A 14,385-nucleotide genomic window follows, 5' to 3' on the forward strand; every position below is an offset into this window, starting at 1 on the left:
GGGGGGGGGGCGTTAGGGAGGCTCTGACAGTGATAGAGGTTAAGCACTCTGAAGCTTACAGATGAGGGCCAGTACGGCCACCCACACCCGAGGCGCTGTGTTCCTGCTGCTCCCCAGGGGCTGGGACATACACTGTCGGCTCTCCAGTGACATCTTCCGCATTGCGCACCCAGGTTTCACAAAAATACTCTTGCTCCTTTCAAGCACTAAGATGCAGGCCACACGCGTGCATTAAGTGTGTCTTAAGCATTGGTCTTAAGCATTCATTCCCCCTAGGCGCCGAACCTGAACGAGAGATCATGCCAATGCCCATCTGGGGTGAGGGGTTCGCGGTTGCTCCGGACTCCGAGCGCTGCTAGGGTTGTTCTCGATCTGGTCAGGTACTCTTCCCGAGCCGTGCGCACTCTGCCTGCCCCAGTGGCGACGTCTCGGAATCTCCGTCGGCAGGCGCAGCGCCGGTGAAGACCTTAAGGGCGCTCAGTTCTCAGAGAGCCGGCCTTGTCAGAGGTAGAAACGCAGGAGTGAAGCTCTGTCAAGCCTCGTTGCCCGATGATGCTCCCCAAATCGCAGGAAAAGAGGAGTCCCCAGGAGAGTATACTGCGCCTGCGCAGGACCCGGGCTGGGGGCGGGTCAGGGGCGTGTCTACTGTGGCAGAAGAAGGGGGCGAGGCTTGGTAGACGGGCGTGGTTACTGCGCTTGAGGATGAAGTAGAGGCGGGGCCGAGGGCGTGTCCACGACGACTGAGGACCGGGACTGGGCTAGGCTAGGGGGGCGTACCCACTGCGGAGGAGGCGGGGCGGGGGCGGGGCCGAGGGTGTGTCTAGAGCGCCTGAAGAAGGGGGACAGGTACGGAGCTTGCGGAAGGAGGGCGGGGCGAGCGGGGATACAGGGCGGTGCCTACTGCGCCTGCGGAGAAAGGTGGGGCTGCGGGAGGCCCTAAGTGCGCCTGCGTGACGCGGCGGCGGCGCGTTAGCTTCTACCCGTTGGCCGCTGCCTCAGCTGCCGCTTCTCCGGGGCCGCGCACGCGCCGCCGTCGCCGCCGCCCCCGGCCCGTCCCCGCATCGCGCCTGCCCCGCGCCTGCCTTGGCCGGCGCTTGCCCGCCGCCGCCTCCCCGGCCCGCTCGGCGCCTTCTCGGCCTCGGCTCGGCGCCCGCAGCATGCAGCAACAGCCTGGGTGGCGGCGGCGGCCGTGAAGCAAGGGCCGTGCGCCCGAGCGGGCGGCGCGGGAGGGCGGCGGCGTCTTTGTTGCGGCCGGGCCGCCGCGGCCTTTGTCTGCAGATGGACGCGGGCGGCCGCTCCGCCGCCGAAGGCTGGAGGAGGATGGAGGCGCCGCCGGAGGGCGCCGACCTGGTGCCGCTGGACCGCTACGACGCGGCGCGGGCCAAGATCGCAGCCAACCTGCAGTGGATCTGTGCGAAGGCCTATGGCCTAGGTGGGCGGGCGCGGCTGGGTCCGGGTCCGGGGGATGGGATTACAGGGGGACGAACGGGGAACGAATAGGGCTCTGGGATGGTACTAGAGGGGAACCGACGGAGCAGGGACTGGTGTCGGACGCGACCGGGAGATGTCGGGCGGATGCGGGAACCGGGGGATGGGACCAGCGGGAGACCGACTGGGGTCGGACTGGGACGGGGGATGGGACCAAAGGGGAATGCGATAGCTGTAGGATGGGATCAGAGGGAGAGAGACGGGGAACGTATTGGACCAGGTTTGACACCAGAGGGGTCAGAAAGGGGACTGACATGCGGGGAGATGAGACCAAAGAGGGTGGGAAGCTGGATGAACCGGGCAGGGAGGTAGGACCAAAGAGGGAGGACCCGACGGATCTGGGGGATGGGACACTGGGTAAGGTCTGGGGACAAGGAATGGGAGACGGAGCCAAGGTTGGGAATGAGGCCGGTGACAGGGCCGGGGCGCGCCTTCGCGTGGTGTCGGTTCAAGACTTTGCTGTCCTGGCGGCGGCCCAGGTGAGCGAGCGCTGAGGTCGCCCGGGGTCTGTCCTGGCACGGGACTGCGCTCGAGTGTCATCCATACTCTGAGTCTCGGGTGGGGTGGAGGGTGCCTGTCTGGTGCAGTGTTATTCTCTAGCGACTGGACTGGCCCTCTGAGTCCAAGAAAGACTCTTGTCTGAATAACCACTGCCTAGGCATCTCCTGCTGCCACAGTGACCCGAAAGGCTTAGTAGTTTGAGTAGGTTTGAGGCTTAGTCCAAAGGGACAAATCCAGAGTCCCGGCTATTCTGGTTTAGGTATTAGGAATTTTGATACTTACCAGGACATGAGCTATTGGAAACTCCAAAGATATATTTTGTGGTACACAGATTGTGCAGAAACCGTCATGATCCCCCTTGGTTAATTCCTATTGTGAAGAACAAGGTAACCTTGTGATGAAACCCCATTTATGAGGCCTAATATGCTTAGTGGATTAAGACGCTCAGGTTTGGTGCTCTGGGCACCTTGCAGTCCAAATAGTGCTGGTAATGAATTGACGGGGGCTCTAGTATCAGTGACGAGGGCTTTGTTTCAGGCTCAAAATGAAGGGTTAAGAACTTGTGAATCCCCCTCATTTGAAGCATAAATTGCCTTTGTTCAGGGAAAACCATTACAGACAGGCTGGGTTGCTGAGATAACCCTTTCAGGAGAGGGTTAGGTGACCACTTTAGAAAACTTGCTAAGCAGGTGTTCTCTGTGACAGTGGACTGTGTCATTGAACCTCCCACTAGTCATAAGGACAAACATGTTTAGTGAGTTTGGGGAGTAAACAAACTGCTTTATTTTAAACTTAATGCTGTGGTGTAAAGCTAGCTGTGAGGAAGTAGTTCTTTCTTTTACAGTTTTCAGTTTTATAATTCTTGGTCACTGTTTCTGTTGGGTTTCAGGTTTTGCTTGGTGGCGGAGAAACACGGCTCTGTGTAACTGGCTTTACCTGACTTTAAAAAGAACAATTGAAGCCGGGCGTTGGTGGCGCACACCTTTAATCCCGGCACTCGGGAGGCAGAGGCAGGTGGATCTCTGTGAGTTCGAGGCCAGCCTGGGCTACAGAGTGAGCTCCAGGACAGGTTCCAAAGCTACACAGAGAAACCTTGTCTCGGAAAACAAAACAAACAAACAAAGTACAATTGAAGAAGCTGGGTGGTGATGGTTCATGCCTTTAATCATAGCACTCTGGAGGCAACACAGAGAAACCCTATCTTGAAACTCGCCCCCCCCCCCCCACAACCCAAAACCAAACCAATCCAAAACACTGAATAACCACTGTAATTGATAAAAAAGGTGTGTGATATTTAACTAGAGCAGATAGTGAGTGTCTAGCCATTGGTCACATCTACCATCGCCAGCTCTGCTCCACAGACCCCTTCTTACCTTGTGGGTGCCCTCCCCCCCCATAAACCTTTGCTGTCTGAGCTATATCATTCAGTTTTTTGAGACAGGGTTTCTTTGTGCAGTCCTGACGGTCTGGAACTTGCTCTGTAGACCAGGCTGGCCTCAAATTCAGAGATCTGCCTGCCTCTGCCTCACCAGGGCTGGGATCAAAGCTTTGGGCCACCACTGCCCAGCATCATTCAGTTTTGCATAATTTTTTTTTTTTTAAACAGTATCTGGCTTGGAATTTCTTATTTAGATCATTCTGACCTTGAACTCAAGAGATCCACCTACCACTGTCTCCTGAGTGCTGGCATTAAAAGTGTGTGCAGACATGCCGGGCTAGTTTTTCGTATTTTCTAACCTTTCTAGTGTTAAATTTTGAGGCTTTCTTTCTTTCTATAGTATGTTCTCAAGTTCAGCTTAGCTCCCAGCATCTTTTGCTGTTTAGTATTTAAGCAAGGCTAGCCTACCACATGCCATGGTCCTACTCACAGGTGCTGGCTCATTTCAGATTTTTGCTTTTAAACATGGTGCATCCTTGTGTACCAGTTTTCACTTCTGTTTCAACCTTTGTGCTGGGCATGGAACTGAAGGCTTTGCTAGGCAAGTACTCTTGCTGAACTGCCTTTTGTGTTTTTAAGATTGGCCATGTGAAAATAGTTTACTTAGACTATTTATTTATAATAAATATAAATTTATTTACTTTCTAGTTTCTTTAACAGGGTGTGTTTAGTTATGTGTAGCCTTAACATTCAGCTTGGGGTTTGTAGTATTGAGATAAATTTTCCTCTCTCGTTGTTGGCACCTGGTTTAGTTTAGTTTTATTCTAGCACTAGATTACTCATGAGATCTTGTTGCCTCATCAAATAATGGAGCAAATGAGCTTTATGGTTTTAGATTTGGGTTTTTTGAGACAGGGTTTCCATATGTAACAACCCTGGCTGTCCTGGAACTGGATTTGTAGACCAGGCTGGCTTGGAACTCCGTGATCTGCCTGCCTGTGAGTGCCACCATGCCCAGTGGTTTTAGAATTATTAAGAGTGCTCATATGAGAACTTGGGAGGAAGAGCAGGACTGAGGACCAGCATGGGGCCTGAGCCTAGGTGACCTCATGACCTGAGACAGGCCTTTGCTAGCAGAATGCACTTCATGTGGATGTTAGGAGGTCTAGTTCCCTTCTATTAATTGCAAATGAAGTTTCCATTCTATACCCAGAATTTGGGAGGTGCCAATTTATATGACCAAGCTGGCTCAGCTGGAGAGGTACTAAAGGTGTTTGTAGCCTGGTATGAATTTACTTCTACCAGCCAGGAGTTGTGTCTTCCTGGAATCAGGGTGGGGAGGGAGTTTTGGCAAGATACATAGGGGACCCCTTGCCCCCATAAAACTCTGATCCTATTCCAGGGGTGAATCTTTTATCTTTGGCAACCTCCATGTGCCTCTCAGCTTAGGCTACTGTTCATGCTGCTTTCCATTTGGATGCATCAGTGACAACGTAGTTTGAGTGGGTGGTCATAGGGAAGGGGTCTTGTATGCTTTATGTGTTATGCGCTTTTTGGTTAAGTCACGAAGTGAAACCAGTTTTCGTTCTGTGTAGGAGTTGAAATGTGGAACTGTGGGGCTAGCTGCTGGAGACTCCATTGTCACTTGCCCCTGGGAGTTTATGTCCCTGTACCAGGCTGCTGTCCGTAGTGAGTGACAAGCTCTGGAGCTCACCCTAGGCCTTGGGCTTATGGTCATGAAGAAACATTTTCTCCAGAAATGATTCTGCTCTCGTGCCACAACCAAGATTTGGGGGATGTCCTGTACTTCTATTTTTAGGTTCCTTCTCTTCTTTTTTTGGCAACTCTTGCATTACATTGACAGTCTTTTAGCTATTTTTTAGGAGTAACTTATTAGGCATGCTGAAAATTGTTCACTTAAATGTGTGTGCCAAGAGGAACAAAGTCTGCTTAGCTGCAAGAGTGTGGTAGTGTTGGTTGTTTGATAGAGAAATTGCAAGGGGGGAATGAAGGACCATTTATTTTACAGGGTAGTGTGCTAGACTAGGGCTGCAGCAGTCCTGGCTTTGCTTCTGGTCCATTTGCATTGTGTTTGTGCCCTTAGCAAGCTCAGAGTATCTAGGCTTTGGTTTCAGGGGACCGTGGGGGAATACGAGTTTTTATCTCTCAAGGACAGTGGAACACACAGGGACCGGATGAGAAGGCTCTCAACTGTTTGCAAGGAGATTGCTCTGTGGCTCAGCAGAAACTGATTTGTCCTTCTGCCCCAGAGCTGTGCTGTCCTGAATCCTAGGCCCAGTCAGGAACTCATCCTTCTCATTTTACCAGCAGCAACAGACTGAATTAGAGAGGGGTGGTGACCTGGCTGGAGGGTTAGGTCTACTAACCAGGAATGCTGCTCCCCATCCTCTTTTCTACCCCCCTGATCTCCCATGCTCACCAGAGTCCTCAGACTACAAATTTGAAAAGCACACTGTAGAGGAAGAAGTTATAAGCAGGTCTGTGGCCCCGTGCAGCCCAGTTCCTAGGAAATTTGTGCTAGAGCCGCTGCTGGTAACTAAGTGCTTTTAAGCTGATTGGTCTACCCAGTGTTAGGAGCAGAGCCCTTTCCTAACTCTAGGAGTTACCACATTGCCCAGAGTCATGGTATTGTTTGGTTTAGAGGCATTTGGTCAAAAGGAGTTCACTACTTGGAACCCCTTTCCATAGCTCCAGAGCTGGCTGGCACTGCTCACTGTCCCTTTCTTTTCCTGGACTGGGCAGGTTTCCTTGGAAGCAGTCTGCTGCCTGGGCCAGTTTAGAAGTGTGTTACCAAGTTGTTCTAGGTCACAATTATGTTCAGCTACTGGTTCATGAGTTTAGATTGTAGTTTTATTTATTTTTAAGTGTCTGGGTACATTGTCTGCATGTATGTCTGTGCACCATATCTGTACCTGGTGCCCACAGAGGCTAGAAGAGGCCATCAGGTCCCCTGGAACTGGATGTACATATGGTTGTGAACTCCTTGTAGGTGGTGGGAATTGAACCTGGGTCCTCTGGAAGAACAGCCAGTGCTCTTAAGCACTGAGCAATCTCTCAGCCCTAGACTATTGTTTTTAAACATCCCCCCCCCCCCCCCCCCCAGACAGGGTTTCTCTGTTGTAGCTTTGCGCCCTTTCCTGGAACTCACTTGGTAGCCTAGGCTGGCCTCGAATTTACGGAGATCCACCTGGCTCTGCCTCCTGAGTGCTGGGATTAAAGGTGTGCGCCACCACTGCCCGGCTAAACAGCCTTTTGTTATTCTTGGCAAGTGAATTGGGTGTTTCTGGGTGGAAGGATCCTCAAGTGTTTGCTGACCATGAGAAGAGAAGCTTGATGCTGTAGGAGCTGGTGGCTGGCAGTGGTTGCCATGACCCTTTCTCTACAGGGTGTCTGCAGAAGCTCTGGTCTTCTGCTTTTGGTAGGTCTGCTCTCACATGCACTCTTGTGCCCACCTGCAGAATACTCATGTGCTTGTTATGTTCTGTGGGAGGAGTTTATGTTTTTAGGGTTGTGCTTATACATGTTCTCCTTCTTGGCCTGATGCCAGGAGTTAAATACTAATCAGAGAATGAAAATCTGTCTTTAATCTCTTAGCTAATCCTTTGACCCTCCGAAGGGTTAGCTGCTATTGTGTTTCAGAATGTTAATTTTGGCTATACATTCAAATGGCTTTTAATGTGTTCTTTCTTTTTTCTTTTCTTTTCTTTTCTTTTCTTTTTTTCCTTCCTTCCTTCCTTCCTTCCTTTCTTTCTTTTTCTTTCTTTTTTAAAGAGTGACGGGGTCTCACTCTGTAGCCAAGGCTATCCTGGAACAAACTTACTGCTGCCATGTTTCTTGTGTTGATTTTTGTTTCAGGATAGCCCTGTCAACTTTAGGTATGCAAATGCCCCTCTACCTCAAAGTTGCACTGTTTAATAACCTGGATGGCTGTCAATTGTCATCTTGTTTGAGGATGACCAGCCTGGAGCCAAGCTTACTTTCTTCCAATAGCTATTGTGTGCATAACTATTTTTGCAGTATAGGAAATATAGAGGGAGAAGGCACATGGTGCTGTCTACTTTATTGATCAAAATCCTTGGGAAATATGGACATTGATGGAGGAACTAGGATTGATGGAAGGGCTGGAGATGACTACATAGGTCTGGGAAAGCAGCTCAGACACTAAAGTGCTTGCTAGGTGTGGGGCTGGGGAGATGGCTCAGATTGGTAAAGTGCTTGTTAAACAAGCATGAAGACCTGAGAGTCCCAGGATCCATAGTGAAAAAAAGCCAGGGATGCTGGCGAGATGGCTCAGCAGCCTGATGAAACCTGACTTTGATCCCTGGAACCTACGTCATAGGAAGAGAACCGACTACTACAAGTTATCTTCTGACCCGTACACACATGCTGTGGCATGCACAGGTATACACGCATACAGTCAAATGAATAAATATTATTATTATTATTATTATTATTATTATTAATTTTTTGGGGTTTTTTTGAGACAGGGTTTCTCTGTGTAGCTTTGGAGCCTGTCCTGTAACTCACTCTGTAGCCCAGGCTGGCCTCGAACTCACAGAGATCCGCCTGCCTCTGCCTCTCGAGTGCTGGGATTAAAGGCGTGTGCCACCACTGCCCGGCTGTTGTTTTTTGAGACAGGGTTTCTCTGTGTAGCCCTGGCTGTTCTGGAACTCACTTTGTAGACCAGGCTGGCCTTGAACTCTAAAGGTCCACCTGCCTCTGCCCCCTGAGTGCTGGGATTAAAGATGTGCTTCACCACTGCTTGGCATAAGGTAACTTACAAATATTAAAAAAGTCGGGCATGGTGGTGTATGCTTGTAATCCCATGCTGGGGAGGTAGAAATGGGTTATTTGACCAGCCAGCCTGGCCTACTCTTAGGCTCCAGGTCAGTGAGAGACCATGTGTCAAAGAACAAAAGTGAATCACTCTGAAGGTTGGTGAAGGCCTGGGCAGCCCGAGAGCAGAGGGTGGGTATCTGGCTGCACCATTGTGTAGCAGCCAAGTGATCTTGTGCATTGAGTAGATTAATTGTGCTGAGGTAGAGGCGTAAGGACTGACATAGTAGGTGATTAATTTGGAAATAGTTTGGGGCCAGGTTGTTTACAGTGTCCCTGGTGCCATTGGGGATTTCTTCGATGTATGTGCCTAGGAACACTTTTGAATAGGAGATGGTTTGCTGAGAGCCTGGGAATGTGCTTTGAGCAGATATTCCCCAGTTGCTACAGTTTCAACCAGTCAAAATTAGAGGTGTATCAGTCTAGGTGAACATTGTCTTATGACCTGTGGGAACTGAAATGGAGCTTTGAACGCCACACACACAAAGACCAATAAGGAGAATCCTGGGTGGTGCCTTGTTTACACAGGAGCCGATGCCACTGGCAGGTCAGGTGAGGAAGAAGAGGGACTCTTTGGAGGGATCTGGAATGCCCATACAGAGAAGGGGAATGGAGGCAGGTGTGGGTGCAGCTTGCTCAAGCACAAGCCCAGACAAGTGGAATTAGAAGCTGAGATTAGCTTGGACAAAAGGCTGAGTTTCAGCTCTTGGGATGTCTTAGATAACAAATTGGTAAATCCTTGCAGGGGTTTACTTATGGACTACTTATGGACAGTTTCTGAGGAGGAAAGAGATCTGGGCTTTTTAGCAGGGCACAATGAGTACTGCTCAATATTTACCAAGTAGATACTTGTTTTGGACCTTTATTGGTGTACAATTTATATTCAGTAAAGCACATGAAAGCATATGGTTAGATAAAGTTTTGGTGGTGTGCCTCCTCCAGATCTCTAAGTCTCATACTGGCCTTCCTATACCTGCTTCCTGCCTAGAGTTTCCTATCATTTGTAACACAAATTGTTAGATGGTGGGTGCCAGATGTAGCACAATTCTTAAAAGGTCTTATTAATAAGAGCCAGGTATTGGAGTGAACGCTGAAAGATCAGAGAAACAGAACAAGCCATATCCAACCAAGGTGAGGCCTTGCTAACTTCATCTGATCCTGTTTCCTGAGACTGAAAGCCTCTGAGTCCTCATCTGAATGGATTTCAGCCGAATTGCTAAAGCCTAAAAGCTTAAAAGACTCTAGTTCCTGGTCCTCACGCTTTATATACCTTTCTGCTTCCTGCTATCACTTCGTGGGATTAAAGGCGTGTATCCCCATGCCTAGCTGTTTCCAGTGTGGCTTTGAACTCACAGAGATGCGCATGGATCTCTGCCTCTGGAATGCTAGAATTAAAGGTGTATGTGCCACCGTTTTCTGGCCTCTGTGTCTATCTAGTGGCTGTTCTGTTCTCTGACTTCAGATAAGTTTTTTAGGGTGCACAGTATATTGGGGGACACAGTATCACCACAATCATTTAAGCACATCAAAGTCTTGCACCTAGCTTCCTTTACACAGTATCTTTGAGATTCATCCATATATCTCATGGTGTACAGGTCTTTGCTTAATAATAGTATTCCACTGTATGATTAGCTCATTTGTCTGTCGATGAATATTGTTAGGGTGGTTTCTAGTTTTGGGGTATTATGAAAAAAGCTATGAGCATTCATTTGTGTGGGCAGATTTTTGGTGTTTCAAGACAGGGTTTCTCTGTGTAACAGCTCTGCCTGTCCTGGAACTTGCTTTGTAGACCAGGCTGGCCTTGAATTTAACAGAGATCCACCTGCCTCTGCTTCCCAAGTGCTGGGATTAAAGGCATGTGTCACCATGCCCAGCAATGGCAGATATTTTTATTCATCTTAAGTAAGTGTAGGATTAGTAGGTCATGAGATAATGCATGTGTAATTCATAAGGAAGAATGAAGTTTTCTAGAGTGCCTGAGTCATTATTTCCCATGAGCACTGTATGAGAATTCCAGTTGCTATGCCTTTCATGTCAGCACTTGGTGGTATTGGTCTTTATACTTTTAGCCAGTCAAGTGGGTGGATTGCGCCTTCCTACTGTGGTTTAGTGTGCATTTCCCTGATGACTAATGAAGAGGAGTCCTTTAAAATATGCCTCTTGTCCATTTTAATGTCTTGCAATGTAATAATAGCTTTTAGGATTTTGGATAATATAAGAAAAGTTAAATTATTTTGAGGTTTGTTAACATGTAGTTATAAGACATTCTGCAAAGGTCCTGGGTGTTTTTACTCGGTTCCCCAATGGTAACTTCATTTTTTTTTTTTCATTTATTTATTTTTATTTTATGTGCATTTGTGTTTTGCCTGCATGTATGTCTGTGTGAAGGTGTCAGGATCCCCTGGAACTGGAGTTACAGACAGGTGTGAGCTGCCATGTGGGTGCTGGGAATTGAACCTGGGTCCTCTGGAAGAGCAGCCAGTGCTCATAACTGCTGAGCCATCTTGCCAGTCCCCCCAGTGGTAACTTCTTGTAAATCTATTAGAAAGTTAGAACCAGATGTGGGACTCTCCCTCCCTCAGAACCTCCTGTTACCCTTCCATGGCCGTGCCTGCCTGCCTTGCGTGCTCTGGCTCCTGTTGCTCTTCCCTTCTCGCTGTTGACTAGGCAGCCTGCTGACTTCACTGCTTCACAACAAGCAGGTAGTGCGGCAGTGCCGCCTTCCCTGTAGCTTACATGGGTTAATAGTTCATAGTTTGTTGTTTTGTTTCTTTGGTTGTTTTGAGATGAAGCTTATGTAGGCCAGGCTCAACTAAAGTATGTGGCTAGGGATGACCTCGAACTCCCAATCTTCCTGCCTCTACCTCCTCAAAGTGCCGAGATTACAGGTGTGTGTCATCATGCTGGACTTACGTTTTCACCCATTTCTGTGTATGAAAAGTTTCCTTTGATGCTTACTTTTGTTTCATTTAGATTGCTATGAAAAATACCATAGCCGAGGTAATTCATAAATGATGGAGATGTGTTGCTTACAGTTCTAGGGGCTTGGAAGTCCAAGTTGAATGCAACAGTAGATCCTACATGTGATAAGGCTCTGGTCCTTGTTCCATACCCAGCACCCATAAAACTGGGTATTGTGGTACATGCCTGTGATTCTAGTACTTGGGAAGTAGAGGCAGGAAGATCAGGAGTTCAAGATCATCCTTATATACAGTAAATTGAAGGCCAACCAGAACTACATGAAATCCTGTCTCTACCCACCCTACATCGAAACACTCTAAAACAATACAATCCGAATATACCAGTTTGATACTTACATGCTGAGGAATGATGATGGGAAATATTTTTGTGTATTAAGTTGTTATGTTTCTGTAGGGGCAGAAAACGTTGTGTGTGCAGTAAAAACACATTTCTGTTCATGACATAGAGTAGCCTTGAATCTGAGGTATTTGAGGTTGTATTTGTTGGTATTGTGTGGGGTAATAGCATGTACAGTGTGCATGCTGTGTGTTCAGAACCATGGCTGCAGTGAAGCTTCTTGGTGAGACATGAGTGAGCACTGCCAGAAACATCTTGGATCATTGATTGTGAATTGGTTTCTGGTTGTTGTGTATTTGGAAACCTTTTACTATTATTTAATTCTCCAGCTCCCACATTCAGTTATGTAGCCCCATATGGGCTCAAGATCTACAGTGTAAGAAGAACCTGGGGCCTAAAATCTAATTTATTTTGGTGAATGTTTGGGCATGTAGCAGAGATCATTTAAGACAGCTTCTTGCTCCCCTCCCTTGCCTTCCACTCCTCTTGTTTCTTTTGGCTAAGTCGACCTTTCTTTAAGGCTCTGCTGACCAGATGCAGGAGGTCCAGGTCCACGTGCAGTTCCCGTCTGGACCCTCATAGATTACATTATGGCACCATCTTCCATTTCAAAATCCCCGGCCCCTGGGGATAGAATGGTACGGGTGGAAATGCTGTTCATAGCTTGAGCATGAACGGGTAGAAGAATGTCAGAGTAAGAAACTAAGCTGGGTGGTTTGGGGGAAGAGAACTGGAGTATGAGGTGATGAATTGGGACCTTTAGTTTTCTTTCTAATCCTTTCTCTAATCTCTGAACATTAATCTTTTTCAGCGGTACTTCCCTCCTCTCCCTGTGTTCATATTAACTGACTTGTTTAAGAATAAAATGCCCAGGAGTTCCCAGATCCAGATGACTTTCAGGAAGAGGGGGAGGAAAAACTTCTCCAGCCTGGGGATTTCTACCTGTTGTCTCTCTGTAATCCCTCATGTTTCTATAGTCTCTATAGCGAGCTTCTTTCCACCAGCTTGGCTTCTGTAGACTGGAGTCTTATGGACCCAGAGTCCGGCAGTAGGCTTTGTCAGTAGGTAGCAGCCTGGGCTTTGTGCACAGTAGAGCCTGCTGGCTGGTGGTATCCTTGCTGGCTATGTCTAATAGCCTTGTCAGTTGCTGATGAACAAGTGCCAGAGTTTTCATGCTCGTGGATTTGTCTGTTTTATTAGCTCTATCAGCTGTTTCGTGTATTTTGAGTCTAGTTAGTACTACTAACACTAAGGATTTTACTGTTTGTCTTTAGGAATTTCCTTTTTTTAAAGACGGGTTTCTCTGTAGCCCTGGCTATCCTGGAACTCACTCTGTAGACCAGGCTGGCCTCGAACTCACAGAGATCCTCCTGCCTCTGCCTCCTGAGTGCTGGGATTAAAGGTGTGCACCACTACTACCTGGCTTCCTTCCTACCTTTTATCAGCCTGTTGTCCCTACTTAGCTGTTTTTCACTTTGTGCAGTCTGCTACTGTGGTCAACTGCAGTCTGAAAAATATTTCATGGAAAATCCCCAGAAATGATTCCTAAGTTTTAAATATCATGGCATTTTGACTAGCACAGTGGTTCTCAACTTTTCTAGTGCTCTGGCCCTTTAATGCAGTTCCTCAGGTTGTGGTGACCTTCAACCATAAAATTACATGGGTTGCTACTTCATAACTGTAATTTTGCTACTGTTGTAGATCATAATATAAATATCTGATATGCAGGATATGTGATATGTGACCCTTGTGAAAGGGTCGTTCAATCCCCAGAGGGGTCTCAGCCCACAGGTTGAGAACCACTGGAGTGGCATGAAAATCACACACTGTCCTTCCTAGTATCTTATAATTGCTTTATTGTAAGTTGAACTTCATCAGATATGTCTGTATAGGGAACAGCGATAGGGTTTGGTACTACTCCAGTTTAGATGTCCATGGGTGTCTAGAAACAAGTCCCGGCAGAAGAGAATAGAGGGCACTGTAATCCTTTCTGATAATGTAACAGTTACTTAAAGAATTTAAAGATTTCTCCAGGAAATCCCATGCCAGGGGAGGAATTGCTGGAGGAGGAAGGTGTCCTGGAGAGGGTTAATCTCACAGCTCTGATAACTTACCTGATACTTATTACCTGATGCAGTGCCTAGTTCTAGTTCCTGGCTTTTCCTTCCTTTTTTTTTTTTTTTTTTTTAAATAAACTGTAATGTAGCTAAAGGGAAGAAAGAGATCTTTCCTTTCCCCAGTTCAGTCTAAAACTTAATTTCCATGGACTGATTCCTATCTCTCAGTAAAAGAGATAGGAATCTCTTCTTTTGGTAGAAGCCAGCAGTGGACTTCTGATTTTGCTAACACCATTTTCATCTTTTTTTCAATGTAATTTTTTCATTTTATTTTATGTGTGTGGGTGTTTTGCCTGGATGCATCTCTCTGCATCCATGTGTGCTTGCAGAGGCCAGAAGAGGCAATGAGTTCCCTAGAACTAGAGTGACAGATGATTGTGAGCTGCTATGTGGGTGCTGGGAATTGAACTCGGGTCCTCTGGAAGAGCAGCCAGTGCTCTTAACCACCGAGCCATCTCTCCAGCCCCTTCTTACTGAATACTGTTTGCGTGTGTGTATGTATATATATATGTTTTTTTTTCTCCCTCTGCTCTGCCTTTGGGCTATATCCCTAGTCATGGTGTATCTGTTCCTATTTTTATTTTTAAATTTGTTTTTCCATCCTTTATCCCCTCTGTCCCTTCCTCATTTCTTTTTGAGACTAGGTCTTGCAGTGTTAAACCAACCCAGGCTTGCTGCAAACGGGTTTATCTTACTGAATTAGAAGTGAATTTCTTGTGCTGCTTT

General features: G+C 47.5%; 1 protein-coding gene across 2 annotated transcripts in view; it reads left to right on the plus strand.

The window, feature by feature from the left end:
* The first annotated feature begins 1,086 nt into the window (after positions 1 to 1,086).
* Camsap1 (calmodulin regulated spectrin associated protein 1) overlaps positions 1,087 to 14,385 on the plus strand; it is a 70,092-nt gene continuing 56,793 nt past the window's right edge. For both annotated transcript variants that reach the window (XM_036183924.1, XM_036183925.1), the window contains exon 1: positions 1,087 to 1,432. In XM_036183924.1, coding sequence (XP_036039817.1) covers positions 1,279 to 1,432 — 154 coding nt within the window. In that variant the 5' untranslated portion in view covers positions 1,087 to 1,278. The remainder of the gene's footprint in view (positions 1,433 to 14,385) is intronic.

Source organism: Onychomys torridus, chromosome 4 (genome assembly GCF_903995425.1).
Source record: "Onychomys torridus chromosome 4, mOncTor1.1, whole genome shotgun sequence".
In the NCBI taxonomy this organism is placed as follows: domain Eukaryota; kingdom Metazoa; phylum Chordata; class Mammalia; order Rodentia; family Cricetidae; genus Onychomys; species Onychomys torridus.